Source organism: Cricetulus griseus (genome assembly GCF_003668045.3).
Source record: "Cricetulus griseus strain 17A/GY chromosome 1 unlocalized genomic scaffold, alternate assembly CriGri-PICRH-1.0 chr1_0, whole genome shotgun sequence".
Taxonomy (NCBI): Eukaryota; Metazoa; Chordata; class Mammalia; order Rodentia; family Cricetidae; genus Cricetulus; species Cricetulus griseus.
In genome coordinates this window covers 157,083,284-157,107,876 of record NW_023276806.1, presented here as the reverse complement: position 1 = coordinate 157,107,876, position 24,593 = coordinate 157,083,284, and the positions used below count along the sequence as shown (strand labels likewise).

Here is a 24,593-nt window from a genome sequence, read left to right as displayed (position 1 = left end):
CCATTGCGTTCAGCTGGAAAGATTATATTCTTAATCTAGTCATCCAACTTTGCAAGTAGCTTATATGTCCTTACAGGTTGTCATAATTTTAATTCTCATAATGTACTTACTTATTACTTCTGGTGAAGTATATTGTTTGCTACACAAGCTCATAGTCTGGCTTTTCTCTAATATGGGTCCTATTTTAAGTGCATATACACTCTTTATCTCTGAGCTTGTGGGCAATAATATAATATAATATCCCTTCTACTGTCATAGTTGGCATTCTGTAGAATTAAGATAGAAAGAAAATGACATTGCTTTATCTGTCCCCACCTCCCACCCCCATTGAGTGGGGTTAGAGGAAGACATTTTAAAAGTATATCATCACAATGGTGGGTGGAGTGTCATAAGTAGTGTGATTTTCATTCTGCAGTGCTTTCTTTAATTTTAAAAGTGTTTTTTTTTTTAAAAAGATATGCTTACACATATTACATTATTGTATCAGTAGAAAATAGAGGTGCTGGAGAGAGGGGTCCATGACTAAGAGCACTTGCTGCAGAGGGCCTGGTTTAGTTCCTTGTACCCAAATGGTGGCTAACCACCATTGTAACTTCAGTTTCAGGGGATGTGATGCTGTTTTCTGACCTTTGTGGTCACTGCATGTACACAGTGCTCAGATGTACATGCAGACAAAACACATATAAGTAAAAAAAATTTTATAAAGGGAAAATATAAAGTTGCATGTGTTTGTTTGTGTAGATTTCTCTTAAGTCAGTGACATTTGTACCATATGCCAGGTTGCTTGATTTAAGATAGTGTTTCTCTTAGAAATGTCACTTTTGGCCGGGTGTTGGTGGTGCATGCCTTTAATCCCAGCCCTCGGGAGGCAGAGGCAGGTGGATCTCTGTGAGTTCGAGGCTAGCCTGGTCTCCAGAGCGAATGCCAGGATAGGCTCCAAAGCTATCCTGACAGAGAAACACTGTCTCGAAAAACCAAAAAAAAAAGAAATGTCACTTTTGTTGGATTCCTTTTTTCTTTAGGTGTTCTGTACTGTCATTTGCATGTAAGTAATTCAAGAATTTTGTAATTGGGAGAAACACAACCATGTTAAAAGACACTTAATGAAATAAAACGTTGCTTTTATCCTTAGTCATTGAATTTCTCGTTTTTCACTTGTATTTAGAAACAAGAAAACTATAAAGAATCTCTCCCGCTTAGTTGTCCGCCCCCACACAGATGCTGTTTACCACGCATGCTTTTCTCAGGACGGCCAGAGAATAGCTTCTTGTGGAGCTGATACAACCTTACAGGTAAGGTGCAAAACTTGGAAAAAAACTGGAAAAAGCTGGAAAGGCGTGTGGCCTACTTGTGCAGATTAGGTTATGCTTAAATACTAAAATTTAGGGAAGTGGCAGTTCAGAAGTAAAGAAACATAAAGCTCCAAACATTTGTAGAAGCTTTCTTCAGAACATTAAAGATATAGATGTCTTTAGTAGTTTCAGGCTTGCCAGGGATGCTGAGGGACTCTTAATCTTGGTAGTACATCCATTTGCCAGTTATGGGTAATGAGAAAACAGCAGTTCTTAACAGGCAGATACCATCAGCAAATAGAACTCTGCTGGAGAAACACTGGTTAAACAGATCATCAAAGGCTAAGACATAGACTTCTGACTGTAAATGGGAATTAGACTAAATTATTTCCAAAGGTGCTTTAGTTCTCATTTTGCTTTTGGAAAATATGAGTGAGTTACCCTCCCCTGCCAACATTTGTTCTCCACCTGCATATTGAAGAAAACAGAATCAAGTTAGTACAGCTTTCATATTTAGAATAATTTGAATTTTTCCAAGATCATAACTGTATGAATACATATACAGTTATGAGTTTTCTGTAATACTTGATTACTAATTATATTAATTTTGGCCTTAAAAAATTTTCCGTGACAGTGCTGGGGATTGAACTCAGGGTCTTATGCATGTTGGGCAATCACTCTACTACTAAGCTAGATCTGCATGTAGCCTTGATATTTTTTTTTTTGAGCCCCTAAAGAAAGCATATTTGATTGTTTAGAATTTGTCAATATAATTCCAAGAACTGAAGCTATATTTCACCACTTCTTTTTAGTGATATTTAGCAACACTTAACAATAGATACTTCTCTGTTTATGCTTACATTTAGGAATTTTAACAAATTCTGATTTTTGAGTTATTTTGTTAAGTTTCATATCTGCTTTGAAAATAACAGTGATTAAGAACTTTCAGAGATGTGTTTTCATAAGTGGTGCCTTATAGGTCAGTGGTTTATAGTAAAAAAGATCTTACTGTTGTTACGCAGGTCTTTAAAGCTGAGACAGGAGAGAAGCTTATTGAAGTCAAAGCTCACGAAGATGAAGTGCTTTGCTGTGCATTCTCTTCAGATGACAGCTACATAGCAACCTGCTCAGTGGATAAAAAAGTTAAGGTACAGTGCTGGAGCAGTGGCTCAGTCTTAAGAGCACTTACTGCTTTTGCAGAGCACCCACATGGCAGCTCATAACCCCTGTAACTCCAGTTCCAGGGGACCCGACACACACCTTGAAAACGCTATGGACACTGTGTGTACCTGCCTGCTTGCACATACATGCATTCAGGCAAAATACTCACATACATAAAAATAAATTGAGGTAGGAAAACATTTTCATCTTGAGTTGAAATCGCAACAGTTCATCTTCTTTTTCAGATTTATTTTTGTTTAATCATGTGTACATGTGTGTCTGTACAAATGTAAATGCAATGCCTGCAGAGTTCAGAAAAGGGTGTTTGGTCCCATGGAGCTGGAGTTAATAGATGCTTATCAGCCTCTTAAAGTGGGTGCTGGGAATTGAACTTGTATCTTTTGGAGGAGCACTATGTACTCTTAACCATTAACCCCAAATCCTTTTACTTTAGGGTGTGTGTGTGTGTGTGTGTGTGTGTGTCTGTTTATTTTATATTTTCAAGTGTTGAGACAGGGTCTGAGTTTGTAAGCCAGGCTGGTGATGAGCTCATGTAAAAATCTTCCTGCTTTAGCGTCCCAAGTGCTGGTATTAGTCATATGCCACCATGTCCCACTTTATTGTAAGCTTTGTCAACAGAGTTGTAGAGTAATGAATCTGGGTAAATGGAGTGGGCAAGAAAGGCTGGCTTGGAAGTTTTTCATTCCACCGACGAGGACAGTGAGATGTCTAGACAAAAATTGAGATGTTGGTAAAACCTTATTTTTAAATTTTTTATTAGCATACATTCACTGTACATACTGGTTTTCATTATGAAATTTTCATGTATGTACATAATTTGCCTCCCATTCTCCATATTATGTTTGTATTCTAACCCCCATTACTCTCCCTTGTCCACTTTCCATTCCTCCTGATCCCCTGCCCTTTCCCTCTTTCCTTGGTAGGCTCAGTGGTGTTCCAGTCAACAGTTATTTATTCTGTAACTTCTACTTTGTGTGATTTGAGATTAGCCATGCTGGGCAGTTCCAAGTTCTAAAGTCAGAATGATACAGAGTAAAAGAGAATATTTTCTGTTTCTCAGGACTGAAAACACAAAGAAGGAAGCAGCAATACTCACTAAAGAGCTTCAAAAAGACACACTCTTTGAATCTCTTGGGGATTCTCATAATTCTCTTAAGTGCTCTGACAAAGGCAGAAGTGGCATGAGAGAAAAATAGGGAACTAGATGTTGGGAGCTTCAGTGTCACCGATGGTACACAAAGTCTGATCTAGCCCCTGGGCACCACTTCTGTGCTGCCATCATTTATATAAACATGGGAAATCTTGTGGCTAACATTTGTTGTTTTTTTGTTTTTGAAATTGGGTCTTACAATGTAGCCTTGACTGTCCTGGACTCACTGTGTAGACCAGGTTAGCCTGCAATTCACGGAGATTTGCCTGTCTCTGACTCCCGAGTGCTGGGAGTAATTGAAGGCATATGCCACGATGCCTCTCTTTGTGCTTAACTTTTTTAAGTAAGGCAGAATTTTGCCATATTTAGAGAATAGGAAGTAGATTCACATTAGTGTCATGCTCAGTGGGGACGTCTGTCCTCACAGGAGATAGCATCTGCAGAGTGATGTACATTTGCTCATTCTTGCGGTGTTCCCCTTGAAAATAATAGATGTTTATACATTTTGTTTTCTTTGTTTGTAACACACACACACACACACACACACACAAAAAAAAAAAAAAAGACCCAGAGACTGGTATTGAGGTTCAAGATTCAAGCTGAAAATAAGAGAAACAAAGCAGTCAAGCCAGTAGATCTTACCTCTACCAAGCTGAAATGGCAATCCTGTCTCCACTATCCTCAGGGGCAAAACACTCTCAGATCCTGTCTCTTTCTCCTTATACTCCTTTCTCCACCCAGCTATATCCTCCTGTCTCTACCTCCCTAGTATTGGGATTAAAGGCATGTGATCCCAAGTGCTGGGATCAAAGGTGGGAGTTCTGTTACTTTTCACTCTTTAGTAGGCCAGTGTGGCCTTGAACTCAGAGAGACCCATCTGCCTGTCTCCTGAGTCCTGGGATTAAAGGTGTGTGCCACCACTGCCTGGCTAGCTAGTATGGCTGCTGGGATTAAAGGTGTGTGTCACCACTGCTTGACTTCTATAGCTTGTGACTGGCTTTGCTTTCTGAAAATTCAGGCAAGTTTTAATGAATCATAAATAATATATCACCACATTTATTCTCTTCAGATTTGGGATTCTGCGACTGGGAAGCTAATACACACCTATGATGAGCACTCAGAGCAAGTAAATTGCTGCCATTTCACCAACAAAAGTAATCACCTTCTCCTGGCCACTGGTTCAAATGACTTCTTCCTCAAAGTGAGTGTGGGCATTGAGACTGATACAGATGAACTCCACACACAGACCTTCTCCTATGATTTTCTCATATATACTCTATTTTCAAGTGGTTTTCTTCTTTTCTCTTTTTTGGAGACAGGGTCTCACTGCGTAGCTCTGGCTGTCCTGGAACTCGCTTTGTAGATCAGGCTGGCCTCAAACTCACAGATATCTGCTTGCCTCTGCCTCCCGAGTGCTGGGATTATAGATGTGCACCACCACTGCACCCAAATGTTTATTTCATTTATTTTTCATTCTACTGTGAGGGATTGGCCCAGGTCCTCATAATGTGCTAAGCAGGTGCTCTATCACTGGGCTGCATCCTAGCTCCTTCCAGGGTTATTGTTGCAATGATAAAAATGCCCATATTCTAAGTTTCATAAGATAACTGAAAAGTCTACCATGAGCATGGGTTCCCGTGTTGCTTTCCAGATTTGTCAGCTGTGTTCTCAGGTCTCTGCTCTCCGCCCTCTTTGGTGGTTCAGTTACACTGCCTTTGTATGACAGGAGATACCTCAGCTCCAGGTTTGTTTCCTTTGTCTCAAAGTTGCTAACACAGAGGAAGAGAAGCTTGTCCTACGTGCTGTACATGTAATTTTTTGTTAAAGATTTTATTTATTTATTATGTATACAACATTCTGCTTCCATGTATATCTGCACATCAGAAGAGGGCACCAGATCTTATAAAGGATGGTTGTGAGCAACCATGTGGTTGCTGGGAATTGAACTCAGGACCTCTGGAAGAACAGTCAGTGCTCTTAACCTCTGAGCCATCTCTTCAGCCCTGTAGATTAATTTTAAGAAAGTCCTACTTCACCCCACTTGATTCAGGTTCATTGTTGTGTAGCTGCAGTGCTGGCAATATGAAGTCCTTGGGTTATAGAAGATTGTATCTTTTTTCCCTCTTTTTTTTTTTTTGGAAACAATCTTATTTTACATATCAATCCCCCCATTCCCTCGCCCTCCCATCCTCCCATGCCTGTACCGAAACCCCCAAGCCCACCCCCCACTCACTCCCCAAGGATAGTGAGGCCCTACACGGTGAATCATCAAAGTCTCTCACATCATTTCTGGGAGGGCCTAGGCTCTCTTTCGTGTATCTGGGCTGCAATAGTATCCCTCCATAGGGAATGGGCTCCCAAAGTCCATTTATGCTCTAGGGATAAAGACTGGCTCCACTGTTGTTAGAGGTCCCATAGACTGCCCAGGCATCCCAGCTGGCACCCACATCAGAGGGCTTGGTTCGGTCCAATGCTGGTTCCCCAGCTTTATGACTAGGGTCTCTGTGCTCTCACTAGATCAGGTCAACTGTTTCTGTGTGTTTCTCCAGCACAGTCTTGGTTCCTTTGCTCATCCCTCCTTCCTCTCTACAACTGGATTCCGGGAGTATGGCTCAGTGTTTAGCTGTGGGTGCCTGTGTCTGCTTTGACCAGCTACTGGATGAAGGCTCTAGGATGGCAACCAAGGTAGTCATCAATCTCATTATAGGGGAAGGACATCAAAGGCAGCCTCTCCACTACTGCCTAGATTCTTAGTTGGGGTCATCCCTGTGGATCCCTGAATATTTCCCTAGTGCTAGACCTGTCTCTAAACCTATACTGGCTCCCTCTATCAAGGTGTCTCCTTTCTTGCTCTCCTCTATTCCTCCCCTGTGTCAGTCTTCCTGACCCCTCTTTTCTCCTCCACCCTCCTCTTCTCCCCTTCTCCTTTTCCTACTTCCCTTCACTCTCCCCTCATGCTCCCACTTTGCTCAGGGGTTCTTGTCCTTTTCCCCTTCTTCGGGGAACCATGTGTTTTTCTTTTGGGGTCCTCCTTGTTTCCTAGTTTCTCTGGCGGTGTGGATTGTAGGCTGGTAGTCCTTTGCTCTATGTCTAATGTCCATATATGGTGAGTACATACCATGATTATCTTTCTGTGATTGGGTTACTTCACTCAGGATGTTTTCTTCCAGATCCATGAATTTGCCTGCGAATTTCAAGATTTCATTTTTTTTTTTTTTTTTGCTGAGTAATATTCCATTGTGTAAATGTACCACATTTTCTCCATCCATTCTTTGGTTGAGGGGCATCTAGGTTGCTTCCAGGTTCTGGCAATTACAAACAATGCTGCTATGAACATAGTTGAACATATGTCCTTGTATGAATGTGCATCCTTTGTGTATATGCCCGAGAGTGGAATTGCTGGATCTTGAGGTAGACTGATTCCCACTTTCCTGAGAAGCTGCCATACTGATTTCCAAAGTTTGCACTCCCAGCAGTAATGGAGGAGTGTTCCTCTTTCTCCACAGCCACTCCAGCATAGACTGTCATTGGTGTTTTTGGTTTTAGCCATTCTGGCCTGTGTAAGATGGTATCTCAGAGTTGTTTTGAGTTGCATTTTCCTGATGACTAAGGATGTTGAACACTTTCTTAAGTGTCTTTCGGCCATTTTAGACTCCTCTATTGAGAATAATCTATTTAGTTCTGTGCCCCATGTTTTAATTGGATTATTTGGTGGGTGCCAAGACTGAGGTGTGGCCAGACTCAGGGTGGTCTGTCTTGCTGGGGTGGGTCCACTACATGAGGAACAGGCCCAGGAGGTTCCAAGGGGGCGATGCCAGTAGTTGGATCTGAGCAGAGCCCACTCTCACCTCAAGCAGAAGGCATACGGTATAGGCAGGGGCAAGCAAAGATTGTATCTTGTATTCTCTTTAAATGGATGAATATAGGTAGATTAAATATTCTGGGGTTCTAGAAAGATGCTATCTTCTTTTGGATTTTTTCAAAAATTAATTTTGTTTCAAACCTTTGGTCCACAGTGTCATACCATTTTTACAATGGTACATGAGAGTTTTAGGAGGTGTAGGTAAAACATTTTAGAAAATCTCAGGCTGTTGATTATGGTGACATAGCCCTATAATCTTAGCACTTGGGATGGTGAATTAGGAGGAGCCTGGGTTCTATAGCCTAGGCTACAGAGTAAAACTGTGTCTCAAACAGTTACTATTTTACAACTTTTCAGAAGGATAAGGTGTGCCCCCTGGCATTTGCAGGGCCCCAGCTTCCATCTTAGCACTGCAAAAAATAAAAATAAGATTTCACTGACCTATTTCATACAGGCTTTATCTATATCCTACACTTGACTTTTTATTTAGAGCAATTTACAACAAATCCTATATATGTCATTTCACCCAGAATACTTCAGCTTTACTGTTAGATTAAGTGCCAGCCATGTCCACACCTAACAGTGGAGCACTGTAATTTTGTTACACGCCTGGCCTATGTCAATTTTCTCGTATGTGGTCTCAAACCCATGCTTTCTGCTGTGGGTTTATTAGAGAATCAGAATCCAAATCTGTTCAAAACTCCTTTTTTTTTTTTTTTTTTTTTGCATTTCCTTTTCAGGCTGTTGGTTTACTAGACAAATAGAATTACTTGTCTCATGGACTGTATCACTCTGATTTCTTGGGTGGTTTACTCAAGTGTTATTTGACTTGACCTTCCAGTCCCTGTAGTTTCTATATTCTGGTATCATTGAAGGTTTTGATGTGTTTAAGGCCATTAATAGCTTTTAGTCTAGTTAGTTATCTCAAGGTTTGGGAAGTCTTAGAAATAATACACTTTGCTTAGACCATTTTTGTAACCTAGCATTTAAAAGTATGAATATAATTTACATAGTGCTTATTGATTTTTGTATCTAATTAAATATGATGATTCTAAACCATACTGTTAATTTAGGGTTCAGACTAAAAGCCTCCTGAGGCCTTCAAGTCCATAGTGGATTGAGATGTTGATCCAAAGGTTGCCCTGTTACTAATCAAAGTTTATCTTCGTATTTGACACCTTTGTGTTACTATGAATTGAACATCATTCTACAACCAAAAAGCTCAAATGAAAAGGAAGAACTTAGTATGATTGTTTTCTTTCCCCATTTAGCTTAGATTAATTTTTCTCTTTTTAAATTAATTTTAATTTTTGGTGTGTGCCATTGTGTGTGGGTGCTCATGGGAGCCAGAGAAGAGGTCCCTGAATTGTCTGATGCTGGAGTTACAGGCTATTGTGAGCTACCGATGTGGATGGAAGGAACTGAACTTGGGTCTTCTGGGAGAGCAGCAAATGCTCTCTAGCACCTATTTGGTATAGATTTCAGAATCTATCCTTTGACATTTGATTCACATATACAGACCCAAATCTCCCCCTCACTTTCTCTGAAGCCACTTTCCCAGTCTCCACTTCCTCCTTTAACTTGCTTGGGCTGGTCTAGAACTTTTGAAATCCAAGTGACCCTTCTGTTTCAGCCTTTGAAGTTTGGAACTATATGTGTATTTACCACACCAGGCTCCAGTATTAACTAGTTTCTCCTTGTCCTTTTTTCTTTCCAAATAGCTCTGGGATTTGAATCAAAAAGAATGTCGAAATACCATGTTTGGTCACACAAATTCAGTCAACCACTGCAGGTTCTCACCAGATGACGAGGTACTGGCTAGTTGTTCAGCTGATGGAACATTAAAGGTAAGCATTTGCACATCATTAGAGGGTTCTAATTTTAGAGAGATCCTATGATTTGGGTTGAATATATGTTTCTGTTGGTGTTAATAGTGTTCCAAAACTGTGACTCAATAACTGAGATAAACAGCTTGTATAGGAGGGAAAGGCCTATCTTTGCTTATGGTTTCAGAAATTTTAATCTGTCCTGTTGTCTCTGCCTATGCCAAGGCAAGTGCCTATGGCAGGAAGTGTGTGGTGAAAGAAATTGCTTACCTAATGGTGTCTTGGAAGCAAAGAGGGAGCCAGGAATGAACTGGGGTCCCACTGTCCCTTTCCTAACTTGGTTTCCTCTAAGCCCCTTAATTTATTTAAATTTCCTTTTATTTTATGCATGAGTGCTATCTGCATGTACACCTTTATGCCAGAAGAGGACATCAGGACCCATCAGAGATGGTTGTGAGCCACCATGTGGTTGCTGGGAATTGAACTCATGATCTCTGGGAGGTCAGCCACTGCTCTTAACTGCTGAGCCATGTTTCCAGCCCCTAGTCCTCTCCACCCCACCTCCATTGTTAACGCTCTAAAACCTCCTGTATCAGTGCCAAAGACTGGGAACCGCACCTTCAGATCATAAGCCTTTTGCAGAGTTTCTAGATCTAAGCCACGGCCCCATTTTTATTTATCTGTGGAAAAGAGCCTTCCTCTTCAGCTTCTAAGAATCTCTGACATACATGTTATTTTTGAATGGTTTATAATCTAATGTATTTATAATCTAATGGGCATGTATTGCATCTTAAGCACTATGTGCTGGATGCTATACTAGGCCTTTGGGTTTTAAATGCTAGAAGAAAAATGGTGTGCTCCTTGGTCTGTTTATGCAGAATAAAGTTTGGAGAGAAGGTACGTGGATAAACTGAAATTGACAATTATATGCAAGGCTGATCTCTCTTGTTTTTATTTTTATTTTGTTTTGTTTTCTAAAGTTATGTGTATATGTGTATTTTTGTGTGTGGGTATGCTTGTGGGTCACCAGTGGATATAGATCAAAGGCAATGTTTCCTCCTTCCTCTGACCCCATCAGTATCAAATAGTTGAACAGTGAGGGTATGGCCCCCTGAGTCTCTTCTCAGTCCATGCTAGGGTATTGCCAGCATGGATTACAATAATAAGTTACATTTATTTGTGTGTGTGTGTGTGTGTGTCAGCACATAATGAGGCCAGAGGACAACTTGCAGGAGTTGTTTCTCTGCTTCTTCCATAGTTGATTCCAGAGAATGAGCTCAGGCCCTCAGGTTTTGCTCTTACCTACTGAGCCATTTTATTGCCCTGCAGGTCCATTCTTGTGCACATTCAGTGCAGATGTTTGCAGCAGGTCTGAGTTTGTGATTACTGGCTGCTTATCTTGCCCATAAGATGGCATTTTGCTGCCTTTCTCCCTGTCTTCTGGCTGTTGTGTTCTTTCCACCCACTCATCTGCTATATTCCCTGGGCCTTAGAGGGAATGGTATGAATGAATGTCTTGTGTAGGATTCACTCGTCACTTGTCACTTGTTCTCAGCACTTCGTCAGTCATGAGTCTGCATTCACCACTGCTTCATTGTGAATGCGTCTACATTTCTATTCTCAGGCATCAGTTGATGGACACGTAGGCTGGTTCCAGTGGCGTGGTCAGTACAAAATCCTGGGCTGAGAAGTGTATGTCATGTTGCTCAGAGACAGGTGTTTGATTTCTGTATTCATTGTGAGTGTCACTAGCAGTAGGGGACAGACATCACTACACTCTTGGGGAGAACTGCCTGTGATGATGATGGCTTCCCCACAGTGCTATTAAGGCAGTGTTACTGGCTGGTTTACACAGTGACATGTAGAAAGCAGAGGTCCTGCCAAATGATGTTAAATGACAGTGTGTCAAGGCCAAAGCCTTGTGAAGCTTTTATCATCTGAGAGAATAAGAGCTGTAAAATTACTTTATGCCCCAAAGGCTCTGTGATTTTTCTAAGTGTGTAGTAGAGTATCATGTTGACAAGCATGTGGTTTTTCTTTTTGGACCTTAATGAGAAAATATTTTAAAATGTTTTATTGAAAGATTGTTATTTAAAGCGCACAAGGGCTTAGGGTGCACAGGGACCCTGGGTACAGTGCTGTGAAGTTTTGGTAGATGTGATGAAATTAAAATTAAATTGTGTCAGCTTTTTAAAAATTGCCTTAACCTAAGCAATGGTTTCCTTGTTTGTCCTATTCACTGTATGATTTCTCATCAATTCTGTATGATGTTACCAAAACTTCTGGCACTTGTTTTTTTTAAAAACTTTTAAAAAATTACTCTGTGTGTGTGTGTGTGTGTGTGTGTGTGTGTGTGTGTGTGTGTGTGTGTGTGTTCATGGATGTGTTTGGAGGTCAGAGGACAGCTTGGGGAATCAGTTCTCTCCCTTCACTATGAGGGTTCCTAGAGCTTGAACTCACGTTGCCAGGCTTGGCACAGGTGACTTTACCCCCACTGAGCTGTCTCACCTGTCATCTTTCTTGTGTGTTAGGAACACTAACCATGTTAGTTCCTGTTGTCTCTTTTGTTTTATTTTATACAGTGTAGCTTCAGTTGTCCTAGGGTTTGGCTGGTGTGTGTGTGTGTGTGTGTGTGTGTGTGTGTGTGTGTGTGTGTGTTCATGGATGTGTTTGGAGGTCAGAGGACAGCTTGGGGAATCAGTTCTCTCCCTTCACTATGAGGGTTCCTAGAGCTTGAACTCACGTTGCCAGGCTTGGCACAGGTGACTTTACCCCCACTGAGCTGTCTCACCTGTCATCTTTCTTGTGTGTTAGGAACACTAACCATGTTAGTTCCTGTTGTCTCTTTTGTTTTATTTTATACAGTGTAGCTTCAGTTGTCCTAGGGTTTGGCTGGTGTGTGTGTGTGTGTGTGTGTGTGTGTGTGTGTGTGTGTGTGTGTGTGTGTGGCCAAGCCTTGTTCTGGGACATGGTAGCCCTTATGAAGCCAGGACACCACTTCAAGTCAGAGAGTAACCATCTGTCTTTTCAGAGGCCTTTGCTATTTGTACTATTTGTATGGCTGCTCCAGAACAAGGTTAGTGTAGTTCATACCCCATTTCTCAGGATCTGGTTAGCTCTGCAGCACTGCACTGTCCCACCAAACCCAGCGGAAGGCCTTGCTTCCTCTCGATATAGCTGTTTCTCCTTTTTGGGGTCTCCTTATCTCTGGATGCCCAGCTGGCGCTGTGCTTGTGGTAGATGTGAAGCACATCCCATGCTATCCCAGCAGAGGGCAGCAGTGGCCAGCTGTGAGTCTCTCCTATGTCCATTCTTATTGTTAACACCAACCTTTAGCCACTTCCACTTTTGCCCTCTTATCTGCTGAGCCATTTTATTGCCCGGCAGGTCCATCCTTGCAGATTCAGTACAGGCATTTGCAGCAGGTCTGAGTTTGTGATTACTGGCTGCTGTATCTTTTGCCGGCTGTCTCCCTGTCTTCTGGTTGTTGTGTTCTTTCTACTCTCTCGTCTGCTATGTTCCCTAGGCCTTAGAGGGAATGGTATGAATGAATGTCTTGTATAGGATTCACTTATTCTCAGCATTTCGTCAGTCATGAGTCTCTGCCATGTACATTTTTTTTCTATTGAGATGAGAGCTCATGTAGCCCAGGCTGGCTTCAAACACATGATCCTCCTACTTCAGCTGCAATAGCATTATAGGTGTGCCAAACTGTGTGCAGCTCAGGTAACTTTTAATCTAATTTTATAGACTGCCCCCCCCTTTTTGGAGGGTGTGTGTGAAATGGAAGTGGAGTTGTTAATTTAAGAGCCTCATAAAAAGCCAGACATTTGTAAAAACTTTGATTAGGTAGAGTACGTTTGTATGACAAGTAATCTAGTTGGATTTCCAGAGGTGTGGGTTGGAAGTAAGGCAACTTTGTTTGTTTGGAAACAGCTTTGGGATGTGAGATCAGCGAATGAGAAGAAAAGCATTAATGTGAAACGCTTCTTCCTGAGTTCAGAAGACCCTCAAGAGGATGTGGAAGTGATAGTGAAATGTTGTTCCTGGTCCGCAAATGGTACTGAAATAATAGTGGCAGCAAAAAACAAAATCCTCGTAAGTCATACTATCTTAATTCGCTCTGGTGTAAAGTTCCAAGTTCTGTTAGAGTTTTCACTTTCTAGTTTCCCGCTGTGATTTGGGGCAGGCTTCCGAACTGCTCGTAATTCTTTGGAGCCCTGCTTTCTGGGGATATGAAAGGCCAGAAATACTTTTTACTTTCCCAAGAAATACACTGAAACAACATATTAAAGCCAAACACTACAAGAACAGTTTGTAATGTCAAGTCAGTCTTTCTTCCTTCCAGTATATTATTTCTTACTTTTATTTTATGTGTGTGGGAGCTTTGGCTACATGTGTTTTTGTAACATGTTTGTGCAATGCCTATGAAGGCCACAAGAGGATGCTGAATCCCCTGGAACTGTTTTAGATGCTTTTCAGCTGCCATGTGGGTGCTTGGAATTGAACCAAGGTCTTTTGGAAGAGTAGCCATTGCTCCATTGCTTTTCACTGCTGAGCCATTTTTTTCTAGCCCCACTTCAATTTATTTGAAACAGGATATTTTCTTCATCATTTAAAAAAAAATTAAGAAACCCACTATTGTTAGGACTCTTAGCTGGGGTCATCTTTGTAGATTTCTTACTCCAGGTTTTTGCCTGTCCCCACAAATGGGCCCCCTTTCCAGTAGTCTCTTTCAGTGCTCCCTGTCCCCAATCTGATCACTCATGTTCCCATCCCCACCCACCCTCAGTATACTCAAGAAATCTCTTCTATTTCCCCTTCCCAAGAAGATCTGGGTGTCCCCCCATGAACCCTCCTTGTAGCTTGGTCCTCTTGTGGGACTCTTAATAGTGGGAACAGTGGCTGTTTCCAGTTTTTTACCAGCTTTTGGGACCCTACTTCTTATGCTGGTCCTCTTGCCCAGCCTTAATACAAGGGGAGGTCTTTAGTCTTCTTATATGCCATGTTTTGTTGATACCCATGGGAGACCTGCTGAAGCCAGAGGCATTGGGTTCCCTGAAGGAACCAGACTTGTGTCCTTTTGAAGGACAGCGAGTGCTCTTAATTACTGAGCCATCTCTCCAGCTTCTTAGAGTTTTTGTTTGTTTTTTATCTCTTTTGCAACTTGATGAGTCAGAGGAGAGAAATACTCCTTAGAACTGAATAAGACAGATTTTCATAAAGATACACAAAAAAGTAAATGGCAAGAAAGTGCCTTTCTTTTTTCAGATCTCATGCTAGCATCATGTTCTGAGTACTCATCAACATACATAACTTAAAATGTAAATACCTAAGAGATGTTGTAGATTGCTGTGGTGCTGTGGTGATAATGAGGGAACCAGGCTCCGAGTGGCCACAATGGTTTGTCCAAAGTTGGATTGTGAGGATGGTCAAGTCTTCCATGTATGGCTCATGGATATTCTGTCCTAATATTAATTTTAGAAGACATGACTGGTAGGTGTTACTGCTTTAGGCAATGTAAGCCAATACTGTGATACATTTCTGTATTAACTCACTGGGAAACTGGGTGTTTATTCATCTAGCAATTGTGAACCTGGGTCCTTGATTGCCTGTGGATTTATATCTCTCTAGCAGGAAACCAAAGGAGAACAATATTTCCTTTTTTGTCTTAAGTGTGTTAAAAATCTTAAAAACAGAAAGTGGTCATTGCATTTGTAAAATTTGATGAAAATTTTATTTTTGTTGTGATAAAAATACATAATGTAAAATTTGCCATTTTAAACTTTTTTTTTTCTGATAAGTAGGATGTGAATTTACGGGTCTTGAGGATATAGGGAAGTACTTCATCACTGAGCTACAACTTCAGCTCTTTCTCATTTTTATTTTTAGATGGCATCTTGCTAAGTTGCACAGACTGGCCTTGAAAACACTAGTATAGCCTAGGCTTGCCCCAAACTTGTAATCTTGCTTCAGCCTCCTGAATAACTGAAATTAAAGGTGCTTCCAAACCATTTTTAATTTATGACATCATTGATGTTATAATTATATTCATAATGTAGTGCAGCCATTACCACTGTACCCACCTTTCTTCCTTCCTCCTCCTCCTCCTCCTCCTCCTCCTCCTCCTCCTCCTCCTCCTCCTCCTTCTTCTTTTTTTGTTATAGAATTTCTCTGTGCAGGCCTAGCTGTCCTAGAACTCATTCTGTAGACCAGGCTGGCCTCAAACTCAGAGATTCGTCTGCTTCTGCCTCCCCAGTGCTGGGATTAAATGTTTGTGCCACCACTGCCCAGCCACCACTGTATGTTTCTAAAGGTTTTCATCACTCAAACAGAAACTCCATTACCATTAATTAGCTAATAATTCTCCATTCTCTGTCCCCACTCCCTGGTGACTAATAACACAACACATGAATTCATTTGTTCTGGAAATTGTGCAAGTAGAATTATATAATACTTGGTCTATTTATGCTTGACTTATTTCATTGAGCACAATGTTTTTTTTTAATAATTCATTTATTTTGATTTCATGTGCATTTATGTATGTCTGTGTAAAGTTGTCAGCTCACCTGGAACTGGAGTTACAGACAGTTGTGAACTGCCATGTGGGTGCTGGGAATTGAACCCTGGTCCTCTCGTAGCCAGTGCTCTTAACCACTGAGCCATCTCTCCAGTCCCTGTTTGTTTTTATTGTAATTTTTTTTTACTAGTTCAAATTAGGAACAAGCTTGCTTCACATGTCAATCCCTTCTCCCTCTTATGTACTCACTCATATATGAATTTTAGACATTGAGCACAATGTTTTTAAAGCTTATTTGTGTTACAGAATGTGTCAGAACCAAACAGTTTCTCTCTCCCTCTCTCTCTTGGAGAACAAGTATCTGTTTGGGACCCTACTTTTAATAACATTTTATACAGTCCAAATAGTGGAATTGCTCAATCACAGTGGTAATCTCGTGTTTCTGTTTTTGAGGAGGGAGACTTTCCCACAGTGGCTGCATCGTTTACATTTCTGCTAGCAGTCTGCAAGGTTGTTAACTTCTCCACATCTTCAGTAACACCTGCTGCTGTTTTTCCATTTAAAATTTTATTTATTTTCCATTAAAAATTTAGAGCCACTCAAGTAGGTGTGAGGTGGTAGCTTGATTTACATTTTCTAGCTAACCAGTGATGTTAAAGAAAAAAAGCTTTTCTCTCATCCCTTGGCTGATGCTGGAAATTGAACCCAGTGCTAGGCAAGCCCCCTACCACTTTAAAGTGTTTAGAAGATCTGTTCTAGTGTGGAAGGAAAAAGATATATATTGTGTAAAACACCTATTTTAAAGCCCTATTAACCAGATCCCTATTTACCATGCTAGAATAGTTCCCTTAGGGTTGCCTGTACCTGTTCATTTTTCACCCTTGTATTCTCCTGTCTCCATTTCTTCCAGATTCTTGTATTGTTAGTCTACTCCTGTTGTCAGTCCTTTTGTCTTTTGTCATTCCCCAGTTGGGACAATTTCCTATCACACATTTGCCATTTCCCCCTGTTATTCTTAGTCACTAATTTTTAAGAACAACCTGCTCGGGGAAACATTTAAATAAGATTTCCTGTCCTTTGTTTTTGGCCTTTCCTGGTGTGCTACTTGGCATCTGCATGTGTCCTTGTGCTGTGCATTGACTAGGCCTCTTTCTGGCTCCCACTGGAAACTTGTTTTCTTCCTGAGGACTGTCTGTCTCGGTCTTAACTGACTAGACTGTGTCAACATACTGTATGTGTGGATGAAGTATGCATACTCTTACCATTTGGCAAAACCTTTGGAAGAATAAATTCAGCATATGAAAATCTTTCAAGAATTGAAATGAAGGTTGTTACTACTTTTTGGTTCAAAAATGAGAAAATGATTAATTGTAATGGAATAATTTGGAGATCTGGAAGAAATTGATTGAAGTTATTTCATTTTTGCAGGCCTTTGCTCTATATTATTTTGACCGTCTTTGCTCATGGGCATACATTTTCTCTCTTGAATCAGTAGCATCAGGGAGAGCTGCTTAATGTGCTAACTTGACTGGTCTGTTCATACATTCACAAAGGGTTTGTTTTTCTCTAGGCCAGTTTGAGAGATTATCTGTGATGAGTTTTCCTCTAGAGAAGGTAGCTTTCAAGATGAGCCATATTTTAAAATTATATGATATATATATTTTATATATATCAATCTGTGTCTTATTTATAGTTATCAGCATTTATGCCAGTCATCAGTAACTATAAGTCTTCAGAACTTATATTTTACATTTGAGATATGATGAACATCTTTTAAAAATAGATTTAGATTCAGCGTGGGTATAATTTTTTTTTAAACTTTTAATTATGGAAACAAAAATATACCTAAAATCAAAGCTTCTGGGAAAACCATTTGTTCTTCCCTGTCTTGTATCTTTCCTCAAACTTGACCTTGGCTTCCCACCTGGCCTTGTGTTTCAGGGCTGGGTCTCTGAAGACATCCTTGTTGACAACAGTTTTGTCCAAGGGGATGTCTACAGAGTACCATGTGGGCATGAGGTGATTGTAGTTGTAAACTTTCACAAAAGACTTGATTTTTGATCGCTTGGCAATTTTCTTCTTGCCCATGGCAGCTGTCACTTTTCAGTGATAACGGTCAATTCCAGCCACCAGGGCATGGCTGTAAGGGCAGTCTGAGGTGCCATCGTCAATGTTCTTCATGATGACAGCTATGTGTCCGGAGTAGCATCCAGCCAGGACCAGAACCACTTTCCCGGGTTTCATGAACTTGCCCATTTCGACAGCAAGTAGCCGATTCCCAGCAGAAAGGAAGGACACCGCGTGGGTGTAATTTAAGATGTTTTGTTTTTATAGATATCTCTTTATTTTGACAGCTTTTTGATATTCATACTAGTGACCTATTGACAGAGATCCATACAGGCCATCACAGCACCATCCAATACTGTGACTTCTCCCCCTATGACCATTTGGCAGTGGTTGCCCTGTCCCAGTACTGTGTGGAGGTGAGTAATTGAATTTATTCAATGGAATGTGGGTCTCTAGAGATCCAAGGATAACAAAGAGCAGACTGCCTAAACCCTTAGCTGTTGAGGAGGCTTTCTTGTAAAATTGTGTTTTCTTTATAGCTTATCTTTGGAATATTCAATTATATAACTAGCTTTATTATTTTAATGTGATTGAAGACACTATTTTACAGTGATAGAATGACAGGACCATTTACTAAGCATTTATTGAATATCTAGTGTATGCTCGGGACTGAAGAAACAATAGAATGCTCATTGGTTTCCTAGGTTAAGATAGAGCATCTCTTTTAGTTTTACCGTGTGTGTGTGTGTGTGTGTGTGTGTGTGTGTGTGTGTGTGTGTGTGTGTGTATTTGTGTACCTGTTCAAGCACATACAGAGGCCTTAATCCCTATTCTCTTTATTTCTTTAAGAAAATATCTCTTGTTGGCTGGTGGCTGGCCATGAAGCTTTGGGATTCACCTGTCATAACCCCTAAATGTTAGTTGAAAGGCTCACACAGCCATGTTTGGCTTTTTATGTGGGATTTGAACCTGGGTCCTCATACTTGCACAGAAAATGCTCTTACCCACTGAACCCGCTTCTTAGTCCCTCAATGTTTTAAAATCACCATATAGAATAACATGTATAAAATAATAGGATTTGTTAATTTTCATACATGCATATAATGTACTTTGATCACATGCAATTCTTAAATAGTATAGACATGTGGTGTCTTGTAAGCAGTATAGATACAGACTGTATTCTTGCATGTCTGTTTGGTATATGTGCATGTGGTATATATATGTGACAGGGTGCACATGCAGAGACCACAGAACGTCGTCTTCTGTCACCCAATTTCTTATTGCCCCGAGACAGTCTTTCACTGAACAAACACTCACTGTTTTGATGAGGCTGCCTGGTCAGGGAGCTCTCTAGACCTGCCTGCTTCTACCCCTTAGTGCTGGGGTCATACACATTTGCTTGGCTTTTTACATGGGTGCTAGGATTTCAAACTCAGGTTCTCATGCCTACAAGCAAGCATTCTTAACCACTAAGCTGTCTCCCCAACCCCAGATGCTATTCTTTTTAAAATAAATGTGTTAGTTCAGATTTTTAGATAATTTGAGTAGGGTAAGACAGAAGTCATATATCAGATTGGTTATGATAGCATTGTCATTGCCAAGCACAAATACAGTAATTTTTACAAATTACATGTTTATGTTTACAATTTTGTACTTCCTGGTGAATTTTATAGTCAGCCTTCTCTATCATTTCTAAGATCTTTACCTCTATCATTCTTAGAAAGCTCCAGGAAACAATGAATGTCTTAGGGCTGTGCCGTGGAAGCTCCAAGTGACAAATGAGGGAAAGCAAAGTTAAAGAAAGAAAGGAGAGGGAAGATTCTTGAGAGTTCAGTTGTGGGATTGCCTTAATATCTGTCCTTCATTACTCTATTTCCCAGTTTGGACAATAGAGGTAAGGCAGGCTTTTCATGTAATCATTTTGTAACTGGAACTCAGAAAGTGAAAACCATTGGGCATGTGATAAAGTACTTGTTTTGTCCATGCTAATTCTGAAATCATAAAGTAGCTCTGTAATTCAAAGTGTAATGAGGGGAACTCAGGCACATATGGTACTTCATTAGACTGGAATATATTTGAGGAAAGTACAGCAGAACCCAGGACAAAATGCAGCCAGGATGGTGGCAGACAATTTGTAATAAGCATGGATAAAAAGAGAAATGTGTACCTGCTACAATTAGTGTGCTCATTTATTGTAGGGTTTTGCAGCCAGTTCAAATGAAGGTTGGATGACCGTGTTAGAGAGAAATAATTCTTATATGGAAGCTGCTTATGTTCATCCTGTTATTTTTAGATTGATTAAAAAAAAAAGATAAAACATGTACAATTCCAGATTCAAACCTTTATAGTAAGTTATTTTCAGAGAAATCTCACTATCATTGTTATCCTTTCCCTTATTTTCCATCTCATAAAAAGGCAGCATCTTTTTTGCATATCTAAGAAGATTTCAGTATGCATATCTATGCATATCTATGTCCATCTATGTGTCCACACGTTTTTTTAAAATTTTTTAAAAGACAGGCTCTCATGTAGTCCAGGCTGGCCTCAAATTCACTACATAGCCAAGGATGACCCTGAACTTCTGATCTTTCTGCCATCATGTTGGGTATTGGGGACTGAACCCAAGGCTTTTGATACATGCCAACACTTTACCAATCAAACCACATCCCCAGTCTTCATAATTCTTCAAAAAAGGTTTTTATTTTAATTCTTTGAGAATTTCATACATCTAATTCTTAAATAAAAGAATATATATTCTTCACTTTTTTCTGTTAACAGTGTATCATAGTTTAATTATTGTGGTATTTTTCTCATTCCATTTTGCATAGTATTCCACTATGTGATTAATTATAATATATTCAATTAGTCTCTCTGCTGCTTTTTAAGGGGTTTTCCTTATGTACAATATATTTGTGATGTTTTGTGTGAGAGTGTGCGTGTGTGTGTGCGGGCACTTGTGCGAGCATGAGCGCGAGCGCGAGTTCATGTGCCTGTGTTGTGGAGTAAACCCAGGGCCTTGTGTTCACTAATGTGAGATGTATCAACTGACCTTTGGATGCTGCTTATGTTCATCCTGTTATTTAGATATATATATCTCCATATGGCAGTTTTTATTTCTGTTATTTACTGTTAACAATATAATTGTATAATTAATCATCTTATGCATAAACCAGTTTTAAATTTTGATAATATGTTTTGGAACTTTATTTGTGGAAATAGTATTGCTGAATCATTCTTATTTACTTTTAATATTCTTGTTAGTTTTAGTATTCTTGCTATATTAAACGTCCTGTGTTCTTTGTTTATTCTGTAGTTGTGGAATATAGATTCACACTTAAAGGTAGCTGATTGCAGAGGACATTTAAGCTGGGTTCATGGTGTGATGTTTTCTCCTGATGGGTCATCATTTTTGACAGCTTCTGATGACCAAACAATACGGGTGAGAAATATTGAGATTTTAAACACTTACTTGTCTTTTGTTTTGTTTTTTTCCAGACAGGGTTTTCTGAGTAGTTGTAGCTGTTCTGAAATGCACTCTACAGATCAGGCTGGCCTTGAACACAGATCCACCTGTCTCTTTCTCCTGAGTGCTGGGATTAATGGTGTGTGACACCACTGCCTAGCTCATTTTAAACATTTAAGCATTTCCCAGTGCCCTACTTCTTTGCCTCTCCTTATGTGGCTTCTTATGCGTGGAAAACCTTACTTTGCTGGGTCTCTGCTTGCTGAAATCTTCGTCATCCTAAAGTCTGCCCAGCCTCTGTGTTTGGGGATTATCTGCTTCCTTTAAGGTTGTATAAGTCTGTTTCTCTTTGGATTGATGTCTATCAAATTCTGACTTAAAGTATAGATTTGATTTATTCTATATTTCTAGTGTCCCATTGTGCCCTGATTTATTTACATATTTCAGACTTACATCTAGCTGTTTGAGTCCAGGAATCCTAGTTGGTGTTGCTAACATCCAATACAGTGCTTTATACAAATCATAGCTGAAATTTATTTAATGCTATTGTGTGTCAGACATGTTGCAAAGTACCATATATGTACTGATTTACTAATTCTCCTACTAGGAAAAGAGCATGAAATGTTAGGTTCAGGAAAAGCCTACAGAGGCCTGTGTCATCTTCCTAGACTTGAGCTAGAATATAAATCAATTCAGTGTTTCCTTTTGTAAAAAGAAAGAAAACTGTAACAAAGCACAGACTGTTTAGCCATCTAAATGAATATCACATTCTGCTGTAAGCTCAGTGTCTTATTGTAGATGGGTGTCAGCCAGTCCTTACCTTCAAGTAGCACTGGGTTGACCCCCCTAATGTCACAGTTTTTTGTTAAAGTAGAACTCCCAGAGACATTTTGACTGCAGAGCCCATTATTCATATAATAGTAACTATTTCTTACTTTAGGATGTATAAATAAATATATGTTGTTTCATAGCCTAATGGGTGAAGTTTTTTTTATATCCTAGGCATTTTAGTTGTGAATCATAATTTGCTATCTTGCTGTAAGACTAAGACTTGTCTTTACAGTATCTCAGAGGAAGTACTGATAACATACAGTTGTTTTATTTCCTTTTCTTTTACTCAGGTCTGGGAGACCAAGAAGGTATGCAAGAACTCTGCTGTAGTGTTAAAGCAGGAAATAGATGTTGTGTTTCAAGAAAATGAAATGATGGTCCTTGCAGTTGACAACATCAGAGGCCTACAAGTGAGTGAGTGGATTTTAGAAAATATTGGGAGCATTGTTTTGATTGAGCTCATCCTTTTTTCCTATTAGTTTTTTGGGTACAGGATCAGGCATAATTGTATGGGTCTAACAGGCACCTGCTAGGATTAGTTGAATAAATACATGGCTCCTGAGTTGATGTTTGGATATGCCAGTACTTAGAATTAAATTAGATGCTAATTTTTAAAATGACCTCCTCTTATTTAAACCTTGTTTGCTGTCTGTGATCACTTCCCTTGATTTGCAGGGGGACTTGAGAATACCACAAAGAGAAACTTGAATTTGTTCAGCATAGTAATTTGGATGTGTCTGATAGGGTGAGCATGGGGTGAACTTACTAACTGCAGCAGTTTTTTTTTTTTTTCTTCAGGGGAAGGAAAATAGGGTCTTTGAAAGAACAAAAATTGTCTTAAGTGGAGGAGTCTCAGTCATCAGAGCTGAGGTGGAGGGGGCTGGACTTGACATACTGAAGTGTTGCTGTCACTAATTCATTTATTCATACATCTGTGCAGCCGCTTTTGAATATTCACTAGTCCTGGAGAAGGAAGGGGTGGTGTTGATAATATTAGAATAACTGCATTGCTAGGGATTCAAACAGCTTACCTGAGGCTGATCTCTCTGTGGTCAAAAACAACAGTCCTAAAGGTCCAGTGACAGAGAAATGATATTTATGAGTCTCTGAGTGGTTGTGACAGAGCTAGCAGATGACCTAAGGAATGTTGTCATCCAGCAGGTCAGTACCACTGAGACCGAGCAGTTGGCACTGCCTTGATAGAGATCCCTGGGAGTGGGGGTGGCATTGCAGGTGTTGGCATCATCCTCTCAATATGTTTGTTGGGCAATGTTCTGTATTTATGGGATGAACGTGGATAGGAACTTGTGTTTTTTTTTTTTTTTTTTTTTAAATAGGATGAGGCTTTTGCTTGGGATATTCTTATTGTAGTTCTTTCCAAGTTCATTGTTTTCATGCTTATATTTTTTAAAATCATATCAATGCAGTCTTTCTAGCAGTTGTCATAACCAAAGGATGATGAGGTTGCCTGACTATAAAAATGTTATCTTACTATATGTTATAGTCTGCAAGAGTTTAGAGGACAGTTTAACTGACAAATAGTAGTTCCGTTAAAGTAAATGCCAAATTTTTAAATTATCAATTAAAAGTGTTGAACTTGATTTTTGCGGAGGAAGATACATAATTTTTAGTAGTTCAGTCTTTTAAGAAAGTACTGCTTGACAGTTTTATACGTCAAGCAGTGTATAGTGTGTGTATATGTGTATAGTGCATTTTGATGTATACCCCATTACCCTCTCTTATTTCCTTCCCACTCCCATTGAACCTCCCTTTTCCAGCAAGTTTCTCACCTGTGTGTGTGCCCTACTAAGTTAAGATTGCTTTCATGAACAGGATTGAGGGTTAGTTACTGGAGCATGGCAATCAGTCAGTGATGACACAGCTGAAGATGACTTCCTCTCTTCGTATGGAGGGGTAGTACCTTCCAAGCTCTCCACCCATTAATAATGGGTTTGGTAAAGGGCTTAATCTCATGTAGATATTATTGTGTAGGTAACCATAGTTACTGTAATTTCATGCATGCAACGATCTTGTCGTATCTAGGAGACAGTGTTTCACAACACACTTTTCTATTACCTGGTTTTTATATTCGTCTGGTCTCCTGTGATGTCCTTTGAGCTTTAGAGGGGGTGTGATACAGATGTCTTATATAGGGCTAACACTGGATAGTTGCTTAATTCTCAGCACTGTTACTAGTTGTGGATCTCTGCATTAACTGCTTCCCATTGCAAAAAGACTCTTTGACCAAGGCTGAAAGCAGCATTAATTAGTCTATGGTCATAAAAATAGATATTTAGACTATCTAGAAAGCAGTTGGACAACACATCTGTTTAGCAGAGTAACAGTAGTAGGTTCCCTACTTAGGACCTGTGGCCTCCTTAGCTATGGACTTTTGGCCAT

General features: G+C 39.9%; 1 protein-coding gene and 1 pseudogene across 2 annotated transcripts in view; one reads left to right on the top strand and one right to left on the bottom strand.

The window, feature by feature from the left end:
• LOC100758500 (apoptotic protease-activating factor 1) overlaps nt 1-24,593 on the top strand; it is a 75,346-nt gene that overhangs the window by 29,974 nt on the left and 20,779 nt on the right. For both annotated transcript variants that reach the window (XM_027392614.2, XM_035450327.1), the window contains exons 13-20: nt 1,166-1,292; nt 2,315-2,440; nt 4,694-4,825; nt 9,208-9,333; nt 13,249-13,410; nt 18,187-18,315; nt 21,213-21,338; nt 22,484-22,603. In XM_027392614.2, coding sequence (XP_027248415.1) covers nt 1,166-1,292; nt 2,315-2,440; nt 4,694-4,825; nt 9,208-9,333; nt 13,249-13,410; nt 18,187-18,315; nt 21,213-21,338; nt 22,484-22,603 — 1,048 coding nt within the window. The remainder of the gene's footprint in view (nt 1-1,165; nt 1,293-2,314; nt 2,441-4,693; nt 4,826-9,207; nt 9,334-13,248; nt 13,411-18,186; nt 18,316-21,212; nt 21,339-22,483; nt 22,604-24,593) is intronic.
• LOC113832990 lies at nt 17,641-18,120 on the bottom strand (annotated as a pseudogene).